Genomic DNA, 21,745 nt, shown 5'->3' on the forward strand with positions numbered 1-21,745 from the left:
CATTAAATTAGGATTCACTTGTCTGTTGTCCTTCTAGAGCCACTGTAATGGCAAAAGTTATGGAATCAGACATGTAAAAGGGTTACCGCATTCAAATCTGGCCCATCTCCCTTTAAAAATAAAAAAATAAAAAAATAATTTCTTCCAGTGTATGAACACAGTAATCCTTCAGCTTGATTTTCAGTTGCAAGGAGAAAAATCTAGTGATAGTGCAGGAGGTGTTTTTTTGGGGGTTTTTTCCAGGAAAAAACTCCAGCATTTTCAATGTGCTCTATAGTGAAACAGGATGACACAAGCCACAGTTCTGCAGAGACCATCCGCCCTGAGGGATGAAATCAAGGTGCATGCTAACAGAAAATGCTGAAGGTCATATCCTGAGAAGCAGCTCCCATGATCATTCAGGATGATTTCAAAGAGAAGTCAATATTGCCTTTTTATTCTACACACCAACCTTATGTCACACAGAGAGAAATGCTTCAGAACAGGAGTGAATGAAGAAAGACATTGTTGGGAAGATGATCTTGTAGAAAAAGATCAACAAATTTTAAACCAGGTACAGTTTTTTTGCTTTTGTTTTTTTAAAGGCTGATTTGTGGACTATTTTGATTACACCTCATATTACATCTGTGAAAAAACCCACTGGACCTCATGCTAAAGTGTTCCAAATATTCAGTTGATGCATAACGTGATGTAATCACATCAAGTGTGAGAAATGCAGAAAAAAAGAGAATACAGAGAATTTGTAACCAAAAACTCTTGACTCAAGGGTATTCTTACTGTGGCTCGATAACTCCATGCTGTGGGGTGATTGTGAGGCAGTGGGCAGGCCAGGACAAATCAAAGCTCAGCTCTCTCGAAGTATTGTTTCGGATCTGAACTTGACTGGTGGTGGATGCACCATCTAAAAACAACAACAACAACAAAAATTCACGGGTTGCTCCAGCCAAACGAACAACCAAGCTTGCTTAGTACTCTTGAAATCTGTATTCAACTCACTGATGGTGGGAGCTGCAAGGACGAGCTGTTCTGGGTGAATAGTCCAGGACTCAGACTGTTTGTGTAATTGCTCTGAAGCCTGAAGAGGGTAAAAAGAAGATAATCTACATTCAAAAATGATACATTTTTCACATGAAATAGAGTGAAGCAAAGATCTAAATCTCAGTCAGCTTAAAAAGCCCCAAAGTAATCAATAGTCATTGAAAGAAACCATTAAAGTTGATTAAGAAGGGCTTACAGTACCTTTAAGGAAGGCTCTGCCACTCTCAGTGCTGGACCCTGGGGACCTTTCACTGGCAGCACATCCAGAGACACATTGCCATTTGAAGACCCACTGGGAATCACACAAGACCATTAAACTGTGCATTCTTATCAATGCAGAGTTATCAAAGAGCAGGAATACACAAAGACGATTGATAATGTTGCATCATAATTTTGAATGTGTTTACTAATCTAAAACCCAATAAAATGAGTATGCTGTACGTTGAGCAACGGTCTTGTGTTTTCTAACATGTACTTGGATCCCCATATTGGTGATTGCACTGCTATAAGGATGGAACAGACCCGTGTATATTCCAGCAGGTTACCTGTCTGTCTCTGAGCTGGACTTTGCAGACGGTAGCAGCAGAGCATGCTCGCTCTCCTCAAAGTCTGTATTCTTAGTACTTCCAAGCAACGACACCACCACCTTACTCATGTTGCCGTAGAAGATGTGGGCTTCATTGGGCCGCTGGGGCAGGTCACAGGCTACACGGGAGGGAAATCATTCGTCAAATTTTAAGCAGTGAATCAGATGTAAAGATGTTCAGAATCAAAATATGAATCTCTGCTGCCTTAAATTTTATGTTCATGTTCTCTTAGGCTTTATTCAGCCATGCAACTTTGTCCTCGGCTGAGTGATTTCTGCTAAACAGTCTTTGCTCAACTTGTCCCAAAGCTTCAGAACAAAATCTGACATTTCCAAAGCATATCTGGGATTAAGTTGTTACCTTTTAATGCCACTTTCTCATCACTGCTAAAAAAGAAAAAACACCAGTGGTACTCTTCAGCCTCCTAGTAGATACACTTATGGTATGATTTGAAGCTCCTGCATCTGCTCGTTCCAGTTATCGCATTCACAAACTTGGGTGTCCATGCCACCTGACCAACATCCCTCAGTCTTTACTTAAGTTAAATTAAGTTTTAGGTTAACAACGCAGTAAAATGGAACATGAAATGTGCAGGTTATTACCATCATCTATGGAAAGTTTTCAACTGCTTTAACCTTGAGATCAGAAAGGAATTCCCCTCCCCAGCATGGCATCTTACCCTCTGCAACATATTCTTCTCCCAAGAACTTCTCACTAAAATCGATGTTTCTCAGCAGACTGTTGTCAGACAGGGCCTTCCGTGCAACTTCTGGCTTGCTCTGAAGCAACCTGAAAGAAAAAAATAAAAAAAAAAGATGCACAGGACTGAAAAAGTCCTGCCAAAAGCATCTGGAAAAGGCTCTGTAAACATTTTAATGATTCAGAAACGATTTACGGCTTTGTTTGTGCACAAGCGTCATCATTACTACATCATTACTACAAGGATAGAAGACAAGAAGAAAGAAAGATGGACACTTAAAAAAAGATGGAAAATAAAAATTTTAAGGAATTACTGATGCAACAATTTCAGTGACTCTTCGTTGCTCTTATTGCAGCATTTGTAAAATCAGTTTACAGGGCCACATAATTTTTTTCTGGACCTAATACAAACTCATACAGTGATAAAGTTAATCTATTTAAGTGCTGCTCTGGCCATTACCGAACAGAATAGAAGGCCATTTTAATGCTGATGTAAAGTGACACAGATAAAATCCCTTCCTTCCACAGAGATCCATATTATTTGAAGCCATCTTTACTACAAGAGAGCTTTAACTTCTCCTAATGATCGTTTAGATTTAATTAAATCACTATCAATTTGAATCCTGTGAACTATTACCATTAACACTTCAACAGTCCAACTAGAAAACTAAATGCTGGAAGGTCTCACCTCCTGTACTGCTGTCTGGAGACCTCATCTCCACAGAATAGGTAGATTGTAGCCAGCAGTGCACTGGCTAACTGACAGAGGTTCTGTTCTCTTTGGGTGGACTTCATTAGCACAGTGATCACCTGAAAATTCAGATTGATAACAAGTTCAAGTATACACAGAGAAAAATCAACACAAAAACAAAAACTCTTACCTCTTGGGTTCTTTCCTTCAGTACAAACTGTGAAGGCGCGAGGCTGATGACTGAGGGCTCCATAAGTGATCGTGTTTGCACGTCAGAGAAGGCCACAGCTTTGATGAAAGCAGCTCTGGAGCCTGTGTTCCTCACACACAGACACACTTTGCTCACGCAGCCAACAGCGATGTCGGTCAGTGTTGCCACGTAGCCATCTGCACGTTTCCTCTGGTCTTCTAGAATGATGTTGCTGGTGCCGCCATAACCCGACAGTGGAATCTAAGGATCAGAGACACGGGAATGAAATTAATCACAGATGCAGAAAGTGAAAAGAGCGCGACAAAAGAGGAGTAAAACTGTGATAGGAGAAACTATAATGTGTTTGATGATTTTGGTTTTAACGGTCTCATCCTCACAGTGAATTTGACTCCGGGCTGTGAAGGTCGAACTCCAGATTGTTTGATCTCCAGCTTGGCCAACATGCAGGCCACTCGGGTGGGAGCAAAAAGAAGGTGGACGGTCACATCCTCTCTGGGACGGATGGACAGCTCTCCATGTCGGGTTAGACGTTCTTCGGGACTGAACAAACTCTGGAGCTGAAGAAGAAATGGAAGACCAAATTAAGGAAATTCAACAAATGTTAACTACACCCATCAGTCATAACATTACAACCATCTGCCTAATATTGTGTTGGTCCCATATCGACTCCAACAGACCCCTAAAGTTGTGCTGTGGTATCTGCACCAAGATGTTAGCAACAGATTTAAGTCCTGTAAAGTGGACTTAAAGGATCTGAGGCTGGGCCTCCAAGAATCACACTTGTTTGTTCAGCACATCTCACAGATGCTCGACTGGATTAGTATCTTGGAGGCCAAGTCAACTCGTTCTTGCACTCCTCAAACCAAACCATACATTGCTGAATCATTTTTGCTTTGTGGCAGGGCGCGCTATCCTGTTGAAAGAGACCACAGCCATCAGGGCGTACAGTTTCCATGAAAAGGTGCATGTGGTCTGTGGCTATGCAGCCCTATACGCAACAAACAGTGATGAACTCTGTATTCTGACAGCTTTCAATCAGAACCAGCTTGAACTTGACCACATGGGCCAGCCATTGCTCTCCATGTGCCTCAATGAGCCTCAGCTACGCACGGCCCTGTCGCTGGATCGCCACCACTCCTTCCTTGGACCACATCGGATACATACTGACCATTGCAGATCCAACAAGACACCCCAACTCACTCAAATTGTTACACTTGCCCATTTTTCCAGTTTCTAATACATCAACTTTGAGGACAAAATGTTCACTTCCTCCCTAATATATCGCACCCACTAACAGGTGCCATGATGAAAAGATAATCAGTGTTATTCACTGCAGTCAGTGGTCAGAATGTTATTCCTGATCAGTGTAGATTCCACTGTGCCAGATTTCCAATACACAAGAAAAGTAGTAAAAAAAAAGAAAAAAAGAAGACACACAGTTCCAACCAGTACATCAGGAAACGAAAAAGAAAAAGAACCAAACAAACAGTATGTGCTACTCACAACAACACACAACAAGAATAGAGATGATGTGCACCTGAAAACAATCTTGGTCTTGGCCTCGAATAAGCAGGCGCAGCTGCTGTGTGGCGTCAGTCGAGTTGTTCCTAAGGACCAGCTTCTGTTGGCTAAAAAAACAAGCGCTCTTGGTTACGTGACAACAGTCAGTGTACACAGTGCTCTCCGTCTAACTGGACCTTTGACAGACTTTGAACACTGACAATAATTTTCCTACTTCATGTACGAGCAGCTGGGTCAAATCTAGATCTAGCTAAAACTTTAAAGAATACTTATTGAGGGGGATTTAGCCTTCTTACTGCTGTCTCTTCTATGCTGCCCTTCAGCGAGTATAAATAAATTGTGCATTATGTTGAAATAGCTTCTGAGGAATAACACTCCCGGTAGATGCCCACTGTCCCTTCTCATGAATAACATTATACAAGTCTTAATAGAATAAGATGGACGACTGGGTTTTGAGATTTTTATTGATTACTTTCCAATGAATAATTGATACCTATAACATGTTTTCTTTTTCTGCAAGTGTGTAGCTGTGAAATTAATGAAAAACTGAAGAAAAAAAAATTGCTTACACGGCACGTCCCAGGGTGACTCCTCCCCAGGCTACAAACTGCTTATTAGAGAGGATTGGTGGGACGTTATTGGTCAGACCAGGGCCGCACACAGCTGCAGAGGGGAGTGCATGCTTTCCAGAGTCCTCAGAGGTTACTTCTCCTTTCAGTGTTACCTCATACTGAGGGCCGGACAGTAGCACCAAAATGGTGAGAAGGCTGGAATATAAAGTTAATTGTAAGAATTGAGTTTACAATATATTACAACACTTTGGAGGGGTTTCAAAGTTACAATCCAGGACTGATGTATGAGTATAGTTCATTAAAATGAAGAGTCATTAAAACAAAGATATATTTAGAGTCCTAAAATGCACCATTATATACATTTGCTGGTAATTTCAGAGTCAGACTGGATCAAATTACATCAATACAAAAGATACAGGGTTATAAGTCATTTCAATGCACGCCTCCTATCAATCAGGACTGCTGTCATTTTTTCCATTTGAAGTCTAGAAACCGGGGTAAGCATACAGATGTTATACGTAGCCAAATGTCATTTACAAGCACTCTACAAGTAATCCATTTGTATTATCACAGTTGTTAAAATCCTTTTCAGAATGAAATTGTGGTTTTGTGTTTAAATCTGGTTGCTACAAAAAGAACCTCTTACAATCATGAAAAAGTTATATACCTGTCTCTACATTTTCGGTTGCCCTGTGCTTTGAAAGACACAACAATGGCGTGTTCCTCTCCCACTCTCAGGGTCAGTTCATTGGGTGTGACAGAAAAACTGTCCTCGTTGTCACTGCACTGTAAACAGGAATGAAGGCAAACGGCAAAGGAAAAGTGATTCCAGTTGAATGAGCAACAAAAAGGAAGAAATGTACAGTGGAAGGGAAAAGAAAAAAAACAGGAGCACAAAGAAATAAAGAAGGTGAGAAAGAAAGGGAAAAATTGAAGGTGGAAGTTGAGAAAGCAAAGAAAAAAAAAAAAGGCAAAATATCAATGGATCCCTGCTGTGTTTGCCACAATCTGAGCCCAAAATGTCACAGAGGCTTACCCAAATCCCAGATCCAATAAGAAAAGTAAAGGTCAGAATTACCTTGAGTTTCAGCTGCACATCAATGTTTCCTGCATTCTTTAATGGCAGCGTCTGTTGACTAGATTTACCCAGTGGAGCAGACAAGCTGACAGTCTAGACAAAGAAGCACAAGAAAGAAAAAACAGTTCGCTACCAACTCAAAAGGCCAGTGTACGTTGACAGAGTGATAACTTATACACGTTAACAAAAAGTTTTGATTTATTATAATAAAATAAATGAATGTGTCCACTCTTAAATGAATGAGTCATTTTATGAAAACAGCATTTTTTCCTCTTTACAAATGTGCCGTTTACATGCTGTTCAGCATAAATAAAAAGGGGGGTTACTTGAGTCAGGCATTGTGCACTGTGTAAAACCAAACAAACAAAATTTTTCATACAGGTTCCATCTACTCCTGTGTCAATGTCTTCAACATTTAAAATGATTTAAATGTTGAAGACATTGAGTCTTGAAAAAGAGTTCTGTTGAATCAAATATGCACTGAGGCAAAGCTTTCTGAATAAAGGAGCAGCTAGTCTCGCCTCTCCGAGACTAGCCTCTTTTCATTCTTCCAAAATGACAAAATTATTTTACAAATTTCTGAATCAGAATCAGAATACTTTATCACTCCTTAGGGAAATTATGTGCTCATCTCCTCTTCATTAACTTAAAAAAACAAAACAAAACAAAACCCTACAAAAAAAAAAAAAAAATGCATATTTCATTAGTGTCTTTGGTTTAAAGTATGTATTCTTAAACCGGTTAAGTGCACAGCATATACACTCATCCACTAACAACAGATACCCCATTGCTGACACTACTTACTAAACGATACTTGAAAATGTTTCCTTATTTCTGAAGATGCCACAAACACGATTAAAGGCATAAGACCGCACAAACACCGCCATCATGCAGTGGGGGAAAGAATTTTTCAATTCCCTGGTGAATTTATAAGTTTTCTCAGTTAAATCTACTTGAGTTTGTTCTGCTTTACCCTCAAAAAGGGGGGAAATATTATTTCTTAGTGCATACTATAATTGATAGTTGCAAAAACCATATTAACAAGGGCTGTACATATTTCATTGTCATATTCAGGAAGAAATGCCAAATGATGTTAAGCTAGTTCCCATTAGTTTAAGAACAGCCACACAGCAGCTTAGTTACCTGCAGATCTTTAGGAGCATGGACCCTTGCAGTTCCAGACCTGGCCCTGAGGGGAATGCTCCTGATCACACAACTGGGACCAGGGGAGTCCACTTCAATGTCCACACGGGCACTGTACTCATCAGCTGGACCTAGTTCTCCTAAAAAGGATAACAACACACAGTTACCTTTAGTAGGAAACAACTTCTTGTTTATTTTTGTTTCATCTAAACTTCTACTACTCAGTCTAAGAATATCATGGGTTAAGTGATTTGTTAAATATATTCCAAAAATAAAAGCTTTAAGTATAATTATTGTGTCCAGACTGGTTACCAGAAGAAGCTGTATACTTCTGAGGGGCCTTGAAATGAACCCAGACCATGAAGCTTTCTGGATTCTGGAAAAAAAAGTTTCATTTATTATGATACATCATTAGGTGGACTTTAGGTGAAGACCGGGAAAGAAAAAAAAAAAAAAAAAAAGTCAGACAGGATCTCTCAAACTGAAATAACCATGTTGAAATGCTCTGCTTGAATACCACAAATGTTTAAGCAAGCCTTTGAGTAACTGTGACACAAACACGTGCAGCCGTGAAATATTTTAAATGGCGGACTCTGACAAGGATTCTAATCATTTTGGCAACTCAAACCTCTCCATAGTTGGCATGCATCACATGATTCATCACAGAAGGAGAGGAAACGGGGGTCATGTGTCCAGTCGGCTGTGTTCCCTCAGATGTCATGGTAACAGGGTGCTTGGAAAAGGTGAAGCATCTCCATGCTGTGGCGTTCTGTTGGAATAAAGTTTAGAATGTAAACCACTCAGATACGTTTCATTATACCAACTGTGTTTCTGCTGAACAAAGCAATGCAAGAACTGGTTGTTATTAGTTATCTATGCTCCAGTGCAGACACTGTCTTTTTATAATATAGAAACATTCTCTGGCTTTTGCTTGATCATTAGCTTTGATGTGATATTAACTTTAGATTAAGTTATTTTGTGTTTTAACCCATCATTTGAACCTCGACCCTCTGGTTTGATTCTTTACACAAATACATCATCTTGAAACTGGACAGCTACCAAGCATGGTCATTGCAAAACTACTATGGATCAGCACGTGTGTTTTTGAGTGATTTAAAAAGATACATAATCATTTTTATAGTGTCATTATAGTACAGTGACTTACTGCACTGATGACCAGTCGGATGGGTACTGTGGCATGTGTCCTGTTGAGCAATTTCAGAGGAAGAGATTTAGCACCGCCTCCAGGCAGGTCTCCAAAATCCAAACAGCCAGATTTGCCCACTTCAACCTGAGAACCAAAATGAATTTGAGTCTAGTTAAATCCTGTGAAATGCATTTCATAACGAGTCACTAAAGAAGAGAAAAAAAGAAAAGTGTCTAAGAATATTAGCTCAGCTAATACTTTTAGCCTTTTTCTTCCCCTTGATTTTCATTTTCATGAATTTTCTTTTAACAAAACACTGGGGAACCTCACCTCCAGAGCAGGGTTCTCTGCTATGGCAACAAGCACCACCCTTTTAGCAAATATGTTAGCCCTGGCAGCCACCTCTGTCTCAGCAGATGCTGGCCAGGAGCTAACACTGAGGACACACTGGTAGACACCAGCATGGGGAGGTATGAACAACACCTTCTGCTCCTCAGTACTCTTTGGGCCAATGATTGTCTTGTTCTTCACCATCAGCCACTGGTAAGGCAAGCTGTCTACCTGTAGGGAAAGAATGAAGCACATGTGAAAAATAAAATAAAATACGGAGTCATGGCAACTCAAGAGATAAAAAAAAAAAAAAAAAAAAGAGATAGTGTACTTTAAATATACATCCTGTGACACATGATATTCACCTTTTCCCCATCAATGGCCAGACTATTAACGGTAATTGAAACTTGTTGCCATCTCTCAGACGGGTTGAAAAGGCTGAGGGAGGTCTGTGAGGCTATGCCCACACAGCAGGCATGAGGGAACCGCAACTCCTCTGGCACCACCACTTGGCCTGAAGATGACAGTGGAACAGTAATACATGACAGAGAAACACCAGTCCTCATTGCAGGAAAAGGAAAAGGCATATACTTATTACAAGTACAGACAATGAACTCTATGAAGTGCATTAATAGCCTCATCTAAAAAAAATATACAAATAAATTAATTTTAAAAAATTGAGTTATGCAAGTTTTTATAAATTCGAGAGTGTGTACTGATATTTCTTCTACTATTATTGATCACTGATAATGATGCTAAAAAAAAAAAACTGCTACCTCGCAGTTCTTCAAGACCGCTTGTCACCAGAGGATCTGCAGTATACTGACTGAAGGGTTTCCCCATCATTCCAATGTCCTGCTGGCGCTGATGTGGTCTGGGAAGGAGATGGGATCCAGCAGCACCAGAAATCCCCAGAGGACCAGATGTTGTGTGGATGTGTCTGACCGGTAGATCACTGTTTGGTATGCCTGTCAAAAAGGAGGAAGGACTATTTAAAGCTTATATTGTCTGGGTTTAACCGTCATGAAATACCAACACCTCAGCATGTTTACTTAGGAAGTGAACGATGGCAGACCTGCTGAGGCAACGGTATAGAGACCGCTTTCTGTTGCTCCCACATAAGCAGCTGGATGTAGTGGAGCTTCAGGTCCCAGATACTGCTGAGCCAGCTGAGAGTTGAAGAGAGCGCGTCCAGTGAGGAGAGACTGCACATCTCCTTGGTGGGGAAGGTCAATCGTGCCAGGACACTGAGGCTTAAAGCTGGGGATGGGCACATAGTGAAGTCCGTCCGATGAAAAGGTTGGAGGCATACCGAGGCCTCCGGTGTACACTGACGATGAAACTGAGCTAGCAGTACCCCACTGCTGGGAGCTCTGAGGAGCTGTGGAGCTGCTAGTCTGTTGAATGTTCAGATTGCTACAATATCCTGAGTCCACTTTAGTGAGCTGCCTTACATTAGACTCAGAGAGGTGCTTGTGGTTCCTGCAGCTGGTGGAAATGTCACCGCTTCTGTTCCCAGGACAGTGGTAGTTACATTCACTCTGGCTGCGGGTGCAGCTCAAAGCAGAACCACTATGTGAGGGCTCTGGGCTTTTATGTGGCCGGGGTGGGAGTGGGTCTAGACTTCTGGAATGCTGTGTCTGCACCTGATCGAGGCTTTTGGGAAGGCCTGGAATCTCCATACAAGGCTGTGCATCTGGATCCACAGGTGGGGTAGGACTGAATCTGATGATGGTGGTGCTCAGTGCCATGCTAGAATTATTCTGTTGAGTGCAAACAGCCCAGCACAGGGGGGGAAAAAAAGAAAGAAGAAAAAACATACACAAAAATTAAGATAAATACAGTACTACACTCTTTTCACCAAAAGCACAACCAGGAACAAAAATCTAAATGAATAATTTCATGTATTTAAGCTGGATCAAATTTTCAATGCTGTTACAACCCAAGTCAGGCACAATTGACTTTTTCATGGTGTACCTTTGGTTTCTCAGGTGTAGGTACAACAGTGCCATCATTCAGTGAGATGTAGGTGAGTCTGCTGAGACTAGGGCTGGAGCAGTTACCCTGAGGAGAAAGGTCGTAACCAGGATGTCTGTTTGCCAGACGTCCGGCAGATGAAGGTGGTGACAACATACTGGGAAGGCAAGACAACATGGATAAAGTAACAAATGAATAATGGCTAGTAATAAAGACATCTATTAAGTGTCAGTAGTGACGAGTTTTGACTAAATAATAAAAAGATGAATGACATACAAGAGAACAGGGTAGACATTTGAAGACTTGAGCTAAATTTAAAATGAGGTCATGCTAACAGCATTACCAAACAACAACGAACATTAAAAGCATTCATTTTATAGAAACAATGTGTGACACAATACCCATCTGCACTGGGAACAGAGGTCTGACTTGGAGAGGAGTGGGTAAGAGGAGAAGTGGATGGTCTGAAGTTACACTGAGTCTCCTCCATACATGGCTCAGACAAACCTTTTCGGCCAGAAGCAGAAAAAAAAAAATCTTGTAAATATTCCAACTGCAGCAATCCTTACCAATAATCAACATTATGGTGGATACCAATGCTTTTATGGTACCAAGTACATAAGTCATGTTTGTTTTTGTGGATTCCACGCACCAGATGTAGGGTCTACAGAAGACTGAGCATTTCTGCCAACATGCTTCTCCAGTGGGGCCGAAGCAGCAGCGATATTCCTGGGCGGTGGTCTCTCACAATTTCTGGATGTGTCCGCATGCTTCTGCGTCACGGGAGAGGAACCTTTATGGCAAGGGAGGACTGACTGCCCTTTCATCCAGCCAGGGGAGGTTCTGGGCAAGCCAGGTGAAGCAGCAGAGCTTTTATTAGTTTTGTGTGGGGTTTTAGAAGGGCTACCGTTGGATGCTTGTATGTTCACTTCTGCTGGCTTGATTCCACCTAATGAAGCACAGGTAGTGGCTGAGGAAGCAGCATGAGATAACACTGTGTCTGCAGGAGGTTTGTGTGTGGAAGAGCCGACAGATCTCCTGGCAGAGCTCAGTGATGGTTGAGGGATAGAGCTGCCGGGCGCTATCGTTGACTCTCTCCTGACGTCTTTCTCCATCACGCTTGTCTTACCGTCCACGTGCTGAGCTGCGCTCCCCCATTTTTCAGGATGTCCTGCCTGAGGGTTCCTCTGAGAGCTGCTGAGATTGTTAGCCCAGCTGCTCAATTCAAGGGTGGTGTGAGCCCCCAAGGAATCACTGCTGCCAGAAACATCAACCTTTTTCAAGTATTTCTCCATATCAAAGCCACTCATCTCTCCTACACACGTGCTTCTCTGCAGTGTGTCTAGAATGGCACTCTGATCTGGCTCAGGGAGGATCTAGATAGAGACCAAAACAGTGTTTCAATGTTTCCATTTTCTTTTTTTAAGTTAAACACTGAAAGAACATGTTTAGGACCTTAACCATTCCTTAATCTTAACTACAAGTCATAGATATAACTAACACCCTTAAACATATTGTTAAATAAACACTCAATGCTTACATGCAGAGCTGAGGTAGGTTCCTCAGTGCTGCTTCCAGCAGGTCCCGCTTTTGCAGACTCTGCACGATTCCTCGCCCTACTCTTCTTGGACAGCTCCATGATCATGGCAGCCAGCTGTGATGGGTCATTACTGATGGATGCATCCGCAATGGCTGAAGCAATTGTACTGATACTAAGCATCAGTGGACTGCTGTTATTGTCAGGGAGCGCATAGCTCTGATTAGCCAAGCTTGAATCAGAACTGGGGCCATCACTGCTGTCTGGATGTGCAGCTCTAATGCCATTTTCCTAAAGAGGAAAGTGATTTTATGTCATAAAACTGTGCATGTAATCTTTAAAATATTCAAAATATCATTTTAAAAAAAAAAGGGGGGGGGGGGGGGGGGATCTACATACCTCCTTTTTACAAGAGTCTACATCAGTGGTCCCTTTTGGTGACATCCTTTCACCTGGAGCTTCAAGAGTTTTATCTAGTTCCTCTGCAAGAAGATGAGTGTAAGCAGAGAAGCACAATGTGGATCACTGCAAAATGAACAAAACACACAAAAGATTCTGTTCTATTCTACAAGCTTTTAAAATAATGCTCCAGCAACAGCGATGCTACAAACACACCTGGGTTGAGAGTTTTGTCTGCTTCACTGAGATCCATGGTGTCACTGGAAGGAGAGCCATCTCTATTTGAGAACTCTGAAGGGTGAATCAAGGCAAATGGCTCCCTTTTTTCTGGAGAGGTAATGATGTAGCCAAAGGATGGCTAGAGGAACAAAAAAAATAGCTTTTTAATAATTTCACACGTTTTGCATTTCTTCTCTTCCTCTCAGAATTTGTGGAATTTTCAAACAAACAAAAAACTCTTTGGCAGCTGCATCTGTCCTGCCATGCCCACCTTTATGCAGTCTTAGTAGTCTCCCAACTTTGTTGAGTTGGAGAAAAGAACAATTTTAATTCTGCAAAGTAGCTTTTACTGACCCTTTTAACTAAATCACTGGAGCTTCCCAAACAGCCGAGAGCTTCAGAACGCTGTCCAAAAAACTGCCCAAAAGAAAGTCGCAGATAGCTTTCATCTCCTTGCAAAAATTCTGATGAGACCTGGGAGGCCCTCATTAGGACGTGGCTGTTGAAGGGCAATTTCCAGGACGAGTCGCTGTGAAAGGTGCCGTTGCTGCTGGCTGGTTCGATCTGTTCCTCCTGAATGATACATTACACCACCAGAGACCATTCTTTACACCAAAACACAGGGTTCATACACATTTTTCAGGGTCAAATTCAAGCACTTTTTAAGCACATTCAAGGTCAATTTTCAAGCTTTTCCAGTACATTACCAAAAAAGAAGAAAGCATGTTTCACTTTGCATCATCTCAGTAAGACCTTGTAAAAATGTAAACAAATCATCTTAGGTCGACTTAAAGGTCTTTTGTTCCCCTTTTGTTAAAAGAGAAAAATGCAGCACACAAAAATAGTGAAAAAGGAAACGGTTGCCTTACATGCATATAGTGTACAAACTCAAAAACACATTCCTCTTAAAAATTAAGATGTGCAAATGTGAACAAATCAACTTGTTAGAGATCTTCATCTCCACTGTAAATAAACAACAACCCAGAAAACAAGAAAACTGCACCAAACACCACAAACACCAACAAATTAATGTCTTCTCATCAGATATTGAAGCTTCTTTCCTGTGTGACATAAAAAAAATAGGAGACAGATGTTTGTTTGTTTTTTTGTTCTTTTTAACTAGTTAAGCACCCACGCCCAGAAAAATGGTAAATGGCCTGTATTTGTATAGCGCTTTATTTAGTCCCTAAGAACCCCAAAGCACTTTACACGTTCAGTCATCCACCCATTCACGCACACATTCACACACTGGTGATGGCAAGCTACATTGTAGCCACAGCCACCCTGGGGCGCACTGACAGAGGCGAGGCTGCCGGATACTGGCGCCACCGGGCCCTCTGACCACCACCACCAGTAGGCAACGGGTGAAGTGTCTTGCCCAAGGACACAACGACCGAGACTGTCCAAGCCGGGGCTCGAATCGGCAAACTCCTAACTCGTGAGCCACGATCGCCCAGTGGGGACATGGGGACATTTCATTTTCGAGCAGGAAGCTCTCCCTTTTTGTTATACCCTTTAGATCAGGGGTCGGCAACCTGCGGCTCCGGAGCCGCATGCGGCTCTTTAGTCCTTATAGTGTGGCTCCGCGTGGTTTGGGAAAATAAATTAGTATTTAGCTGAAGTGTATTTTATTTATGTTAGTTCTTTTTTTTTTTTTTTTTTTAAACTTGTAGTTCTGAATTGGAAGATTATTGTGATTTTGCAATATACAAATAAAATTATGTTTTATAAGCGTCACACTCGCGGAAGCCGGTGTACCCGGCGAAACGCTGTGCATTTATCGAGACTTTCAACCCCAGATAGGCCAATTATGGATCTTCGGCTCTTTGGGTCTTAAAGGTTGCTGACCCCTGCTTTAGAGTTTTTTAATTAAATACATATTCTTTAATGTTCTCTTTTATAAAAAGTAGGATCATTAAAAATAAAAACTTTTATTATAGCTCTATTGCGTAGGAAAAAAAAAAAAAAAACTGTCTTGTTTTCTATTGTCTGTTATATAATATTAGGGATGTTTGTGACAATTAATTTCTTAATCGGCTGGACTAACCAATAGTCCACAACTAGGAAACACTGAAATTTTAAGTTAAGTTTGAAAACAGTTAAGAAAAAAAAAATACCCCATTCCAAAATGTCTTGTGACAATCTCATTGGCTTAGGAAGTGATGATGTCATAGGGAGATCTTAAGAATCTTAAGTCCTTTGATGTTTTTCCTTATGTAGGGGTGAGAAACAGCAAGTTTTAGTTCGTTTTAGCAGCATCTGTGTTTGCAGCCTACAAACGTTCACCACAGAAACAAAGTCATCGTATTGAAACTCCAACATGTTTCCAAGAAAAAAACAACCAATTCAAAAAGATTACGCCGCCTCTCCTTCCTGGCATGGCCGGCCAATTTCCCCAAATGGCGTCTCATCCTTCCAAAGGGCGTTAGAGGAGAGTAGGAAGGAAAACTACCTTCTCCAGAAAAAAATGCAACAAATTGAGGAAGAGAAACTTCAACTGGAGAACAAGTGTAGACGAATGGAAGCCCAAAATAAAGAGCTGGAAGACAGACAACAGCGCCAGCCGGACATAAAAATTATTAATGAGGGCTGGGGAATCAAGTTTGCTCAGACCCGAGAGCAGATTGTGCACCTCATTAAAGAAAACAAGCAAAAGAGTGCAGAACTAAAAGAAATGACCAACCAGCTCCAAGACAAGAAAACGATGACTGATAAGATACAATGGGATCTCCAATACATGGACCGAAGGAATCAGCTCCTCCAAAGACAGCTCCATGAAGCTGTGGAAGAAAAGAAAGAATTCCTCCAACAGAAGGAAGAGCATGACAAAAAGCAAAGAGACATGCAGCACGAACTGAAGAGCATGCAGGAAAAATACCGAATGCTGAAAGAAAGCCTGGATGAAACACTGCGCCAAAATAAAGACCTTCTTCAACAGAAAGAGCAACAACAAGAAAGACTGAAAGAAGGAAAGCGTATCGTCCAGGACTTTGAGTCTAAAAATCTAAAACTGCAAGAGTTTTGTAATCAGCTGGAGGACAAAGCAACTAAAGTGGAAGAAGAAAAGGACAAACTGGAGAAACGCTGCTCACAGATGCAGAAAAGGATCGAGCAAAATGCGAGAAACAACTCAGAGCTCGTTAAGGGGATTTTGGTGGAATATAATAACTTGAAGCGTGAAAACACTCAAATGCAGGCACAAAAACAACAACAAGACAAAATACATGAAGACCTGCAGCTCACGCTCCAAGAAATCCAGAAAAAAAATGAGCAGTTAGAAGACAAGCACAAAGAAGTGCAACAGAGAAATGCAGACATGCACAAGGACAAGCTGATACAGGAGGCAACATCCAAACAACTCCAAGACAAGCTTGAAGAACAACAAGCAACATTAGAAGAGGTGGAACAAAGATGTAAGAAACTTGAAAAGGAAAACACAGAAACAATGAGTTGAGAAATCTCATCCTGGAGAAAAAAGCGCTCGTGGAAAAGTGCATGAAAAAAAAGAAAAAATGGTTCTACTTGTTCCGGAGGAGAGACGCTACTGCTTCCTCACCTGATGTAGCCTCGTCTTGCTCCACCTCTGTTAACCCCCTCAACCAGTCCCGGCAGTTGACTGTCCCCTCCTGAGCCTGGTTCTGCCAGAGGTTCCTGCCCGTTTAAAGGCAGTTTTTCCTCCCCACTGTCGCCAAGTGCTTGCTCAGAGGGGATTGTTGGGGTTTTCTCTCCTCTGTCTTTTTTCTTCATTTACTTGTTTAACTTTTTTCATTATTACTTCATTTTACCTTTTTTCATTATTACTTCATTTTACTTTGTTTCTTCATTTACTTGCTTGTTTAACTTTTTTTTCCAACTTATCTAAATAAACCATTTGAATTCATCCTTTGAGTATTTTTCATCTCATCTTTACAGAATTTTTCCAAAACATTTTCAAACATTCAGATCTGTCTTTTATTTTCTTCTTGAAACCTCATAACAGTGCAGCAGAAACTTCAAGTTACCTGCCAATACCTTCTTTTATTGTATGGCGGCAGCAAACCGCTCTAAATAGTATGCCAGCAAAAAATCTGGTGAGGCAGTGATATGTACCTGCATGAACTGGTGCTCCTTTTCAAATTCTTCTTGATCCTTCACTATCTTGTCCATAGCGTCACCTGCAAGAGAAGGAAACATAATCCAAAAACTCAATCAATGTATATTACATACAAATGAAACAGTGTAGTATATAAATCTAATATTATAATAGGGTTGTGGACCATACTTGCAGGAACAAAATCCTCTGTCTCAAACTGGGCAGCACTCTCTGAGGCCTTTCCGGCAACCTCTTTTTCAAAGGACGAGTAATATGCCAGGTCTGTCACCCACTGCCCCTCTTCATTCTGATACACTACATTATGAGTGGCACTGGCACCTGAGGGGAGCAGCAGTGTTGTTAACATGTTACATCAGTCTCAGATTTTTACATCATAATTGAGCCTCGGTATTTAGTCAAGAATAACAACCACCTACCTCGTTGAAATTCCTGCTCTAGGTTGTCTGGGCAATGGTTCCAGCCATCATCTGAATCATCCTGCTCCCGGTGGAAGCTCTGGGAGAAATACTTAGCTTCCAGGGATGTGGAGAGGGGATTGTTGTCATCCTCGCTGGTACTGTCTGAAACCTCAGCAGCAGTAACATCACCACAGGGTCCTCCTCTTAAGTCCAAGGAAGGCCTGGCACCATCAAGCTCATCTAGTCCATCATCATCATCGTCATTCTTGTCATCACAATCTGGAACCAGCACCTGAGGCATAGGTATTGAAAAAAATGTATTGTATGTAATTTTATTTCAAAATGTGTTAAAGTTGCAGGGTTATAAATATATAAATGCTCAAAAATAGGACTAGCACAGTTGGCTTTAAACAGGCACTCAGGTCTACAAGAGATTTTCACCCCCTAACCTCCATTTACCTGGGAGAGGTGGAAGCTCACTTGGGTTCCTTGAAGTTGAGACACAGTAAGGTTTGTTGAATCTTGAGGTCTTCTCAGTGCAGCTCCGCTCCTCAGGTAGACAGAGTCCAACAGTCTGTCAACTGCAGGCCCAGAGTCTGTGCTCTCCATGGCATCCTGACATTCAGAATTACAAAAAACATGAGCAAATATAGCCTTTAAAGCTCATTACAACTACTGGTACCTCCAAAGTTTTGATTGATTACCAAATCATTCCATTTAGTGTGAAGCACTATTTGTTATGTGTACGGAAAAACCAATATTTAAATGTCATAAGTGAAGTAAAAATACCGGATTCATAACAGCAATTTAATGTTCTTGAGAATCAGATGACACATAACTTTTTGAATACCTGAGCATGAGCTCAAACCAAACACTGAATGAAAGCTCTGTTGAATATTTTTATTTCAGTTGTTGGGGTTACCCATCTTTTGATTATTAAATCACCTAAAATTTACTGTTAGGTTTCCTTATGTTCTACTTTTTTTGTTTTTTCCTAAAATAGAAGCCAAATACAAACTGGTCCCATTCACCTTTTGATTCTGCAATCCTAATAATAATAATGATATTGCAATATTAATACTGTTACTCCAATTACCAAACAAGTACATTTTAATAAATAACATCCTTGCTTTGTCAGTACTTGACATATAGTGTCAAGTACTCAAGGAGAAAGCACCAACAATTCAGTTCAACAATATAAGATAAATGTACAAAACACTATTACAGTGGTAACAGCATAGTATGCACAATATATAATAAGTATAGCCATACATGACTGAAATGACCACGAGCTGGTCAACTGCAGTTACATATAGCACTTATACTTACCAGTGCCTCCTGTCTGTCCAGGGCCTTGCTCCAGCTGACATGAGAAAGCCTCTGAGATGCCCCAGACATCCCCAGAGAGGAGCTGGTCTCTCCTGTTCCAACAGGACCCACACGGTCACCCATCTGAAAATAAAAAAGTAACATTTTTACTTAAAATTAAACCAAAAAGACAAAAAACAAACACACACAGTCAAGGCCGAGTTATATTTTCCATCTATCAGGGGTCCAAACGGTGAAACACTTAATTGTAAACTTCATGAACAAATGAATGTGGGTTTTTTTTGGTAATAGCTTTTGCAAAGGCTTTTATGGTCTATCAAAAAGGCATTTGGCATTGATAAATAGATTTCACAACTTCTACAACAAAAAGAAAAATATTGGCGTTTACCACTACTACCCCAATGCTTCCTAATAGATGCACCTATGGTATCAATTTGAAAATCCTAGGTGCCTTTCAGAAAACTTGACCTCTAACCTTGAGGCCAAGGTCAGTGGGATTCAGTGAGATTTCTAGTAGACACACCTATGGCATCAATTTGAAAGTCCTACACAGCCTCGTTATCGAGTCATCTTATTCACAAGAGTTTCAGAAAACTTGACCTCTGATCTTGAGGTCACCCTAATGGGGTGACACTAATACCCCATCAACCTTTTATAGCTGAGGAGTAATAACTATCACAAGCTTAATTCAATTAACCTGTTGTTTTCAGAAAGCCGGGTTCATAAAGATCTGTATAAGGGAATTATTCTTAACACTATATGAATTTGAAATCAAGCAATCAAGATATGTTTTAAGTGTTAACTTTCACTTTTACTTCAAGGACAACTAAAAAAAGAAAACACAAACATTTAGGAATGACAGAAATTTTTAAGGGCTTAAACATTTCATGTCTTAAAACCACAGTCATGTTAACCATGACATAGAAATAATTATTTGCCACCAACTACTGAGTACAGAGCCCATTCGTACCTTTGTATGTCTGGGAAGGCTGATTCTTCCATGTACTGAAAGACCGTTCAGATTATCATCCTCATCTTCACCAACAGCACTGCTACCCACAATCCCCAATCCACGCAGGGCATCGTAGGTGGTCTGGACATTAGTTGCTGCTGGAAGAGGGATGGTCGACACTCCTCCATCGTTTCCACTTTCTTCACTGCCACTGCTCCCATCCCCACCTCCTCCATCTCCTGATGTTACACAGCACCAAACAAAAAACTGTGGGTTATACAAGACGCTCGGGAAATTTGTTTCTCATTTTCACATAATCTACTGCTGGTTTAACGATATGACGGGATTGTGGTACGACAGTTTTGTCACTACTACTACTACAGACACACACAGCAAACATTAAAGATGGGTGTTATACCTGTGACAGGAGGGTTGATGACTTGCCCTTCAGCAGATCGCCTGTGTCCAATCCCAGATGAGGATGCACCACCCCGACCACTGGAGGCCTCATCCTCAGAACTGCCTCCTTCTAGACCTGGCCTGAAAGTGGGACGGTTGCTTTGTCCAACCTGTCGATTCACACAGAGAAAAACACATGCAAGTATAACAATATTGAGAATGCAGTTCACTTTGATTGAAAATAAAACAGTGGATCTACTGGTGACCAAAACAGACATGAAAATGTAAAAATATCCGATAATATTTCTTTTTGTATTTCTGACCAGCTGTCTGGATGTGCTTGGCAGCAGCCGAGTCCTGGCAGCATCACTGCTCCTTCTTGCAGATTCCAGCTCATCCTCCGTGTCCTCATCACTGGCCGGACAGGAGTCCATACCTGTGGCAGCCAGGCGCACATCGGGCATCTGGAAATCCTCCTGATTTTTTTTTTTTGAAATTGAGAGAAACTAAACATACAGCTTTTAATATCTGGCCCAAATATGATTAAGAAAAGTACAAGCAAACCAAAAGTCAAGCAAACGAGGTTCTCGCTAAACCCTTATTTTTGGGGTCAGCTGTCTAAACTGACCTGTAGTTTCAAGCACACGTTACCATTCTCTGCCTAAGCTGAAATCAGTACACAGTCACAAAGCAATGTATCAACATGCTCACCTGATCAGACTGATCAAGGAATTGATCTCTGTACTGTTCAGGCTCTGTAGAACTTGGGTTGGAAAGGACATCAGCAGCACCTGGCACTCCCTATGAAAGATATACTGTGTTAGCGAGAACTCTGAAACAAATATTTTAGCTTGCATTCTTTTAAAAGTGGTGCTAATAAAATGTATAAGTCAGTTAAGTCAGCAAAGTAGAGCGGAAAGAGCCTTACAGTTGCAGGAATCTCCTGGCCCTCCACTCTGCCTCTCTGCATAGCAGGAGGGACCAGCTTATTGAAGTACAGCTCCAGCTCATCATCAGGCAGGTTGTTTACATCAATGTCATCATCTGGTGACCAAACACCAAGTATGTGTGTGACTGAATCACAAATATCACACCTGCTCGGTGTTAAATTTATCCAACTGAAATAGGAACGATGTACAAAGCGTGACTCTAAGGACTTAAAGGTCTGACTTACCTGTTAGGTCGCTATTCATACTATCCACAGACATAAGCTTCTCATTGGCCAGGAAGCTTGAGTTGCTGTCACTAAAATGGTCACTGCCCACTCCTTCACTCAGTACCTGGTTGTTTTCAACTCTAGCTGGTAAGGCCTGAACCTGTATGGACTGAACAACAGAGGAATGCAATGAAAGCAACTTTACAGGAATTTTGTTAGCAAATAAAAAAGGTGAGTTTGATTTAAAAAAAAAAAAAACCCACTTGTAA

General features: G+C 41.1%; 2 protein-coding genes across 2 annotated transcripts in view; one reads left to right on the forward strand and one right to left on the reverse strand.

The window, feature by feature from the left end:
* The window catches only part of cep192 (centrosomal protein 192), a 31,404-nt gene that overhangs the window by 6,927 nt on the left and 2,732 nt on the right, over positions 1-21,745 (reverse strand). The window contains exons 6-43 of the mRNA XM_084943635.1: positions 21,495-21,645; positions 21,249-21,364; positions 21,032-21,121; positions 20,644-20,796; positions 20,340-20,490; positions 19,940-20,160; positions 18,970-19,092; positions 18,100-18,255; positions 17,659-17,932; positions 17,411-17,560; positions 17,239-17,303; positions 13,504-13,722; positions 13,147-13,288; positions 12,931-13,013; positions 12,535-12,822; positions 11,647-12,370; positions 11,396-11,501; positions 10,995-11,151; positions 10,093-10,780; positions 9,794-9,985; positions 9,383-9,531; positions 9,018-9,248; positions 8,706-8,831; positions 8,169-8,309; positions 7,853-7,916; positions 7,541-7,680; positions 6,398-6,490; positions 5,987-6,105; positions 5,317-5,514; positions 4,764-4,854; positions 3,604-3,783; positions 3,206-3,466; positions 3,013-3,134; positions 2,305-2,414; positions 1,584-1,743; positions 1,240-1,330; positions 997-1,075; positions 778-901 (exon numbers count right to left, since the gene is read on the reverse strand). Coding sequence (XP_084799761.1) covers positions 778-901; positions 997-1,075; positions 1,240-1,330; positions 1,584-1,743; positions 2,305-2,414; positions 3,013-3,134; positions 3,206-3,466; positions 3,604-3,783; positions 4,764-4,854; positions 5,317-5,514; positions 5,987-6,105; positions 6,398-6,490; positions 7,541-7,680; positions 7,853-7,916; positions 8,169-8,309; positions 8,706-8,831; positions 9,018-9,248; positions 9,383-9,531; positions 9,794-9,985; positions 10,093-10,780; positions 10,995-11,151; positions 11,396-11,501; positions 11,647-12,370; positions 12,535-12,822; positions 12,931-13,013; positions 13,147-13,288; positions 13,504-13,722; positions 17,239-17,303; positions 17,411-17,560; positions 17,659-17,932; positions 18,100-18,255; positions 18,970-19,092; positions 19,940-20,160; positions 20,340-20,490; positions 20,644-20,796; positions 21,032-21,121; positions 21,249-21,364; positions 21,495-21,645 — 6,728 coding nt within the window. The remainder of the gene's footprint in view (positions 1-777; positions 902-996; positions 1,076-1,239; positions 1,331-1,583; positions 1,744-2,304; positions 2,415-3,012; positions 3,135-3,205; positions 3,467-3,603; positions 3,784-4,763; positions 4,855-5,316; positions 5,515-5,986; positions 6,106-6,397; positions 6,491-7,540; positions 7,681-7,852; positions 7,917-8,168; positions 8,310-8,705; positions 8,832-9,017; positions 9,249-9,382; positions 9,532-9,793; positions 9,986-10,092; positions 10,781-10,994; positions 11,152-11,395; positions 11,502-11,646; positions 12,371-12,534; positions 12,823-12,930; positions 13,014-13,146; positions 13,289-13,503; positions 13,723-17,238; positions 17,304-17,410; positions 17,561-17,658; positions 17,933-18,099; positions 18,256-18,969; positions 19,093-19,939; positions 20,161-20,339; positions 20,491-20,643; positions 20,797-21,031; positions 21,122-21,248; positions 21,365-21,494; positions 21,646-21,745) is intronic.
* On the forward strand, positions 15,470-16,603 carry LOC146377143 (uncharacterized). The gene has a single exon (XM_084944273.1). The coding sequence runs from the start codon at positions 15,470-15,472 to the stop codon at positions 16,601-16,603; it is 1,134 nt and encodes a 377-aa protein (XP_084800399.1).

This window comes from Perissodus microlepis, chromosome 11 (assembly GCF_051167445.1).
Source record: "Perissodus microlepis isolate ML-2025 ecotype Zambia chromosome 11, ASM5116744v1, whole genome shotgun sequence".
NCBI classification, from domain to species: domain Eukaryota; kingdom Metazoa; phylum Chordata; class Actinopteri; order Cichliformes; family Cichlidae; genus Perissodus; species Perissodus microlepis.

Coding starts and splice junctions, on each gene's coding strand:
- LOC146377143 (XM_084944273.1), top strand. CDS start 15,470: ATGTTTCCAAGAAAAAAACAACCAATTCAAAAAGATTACGCCGCCTCT.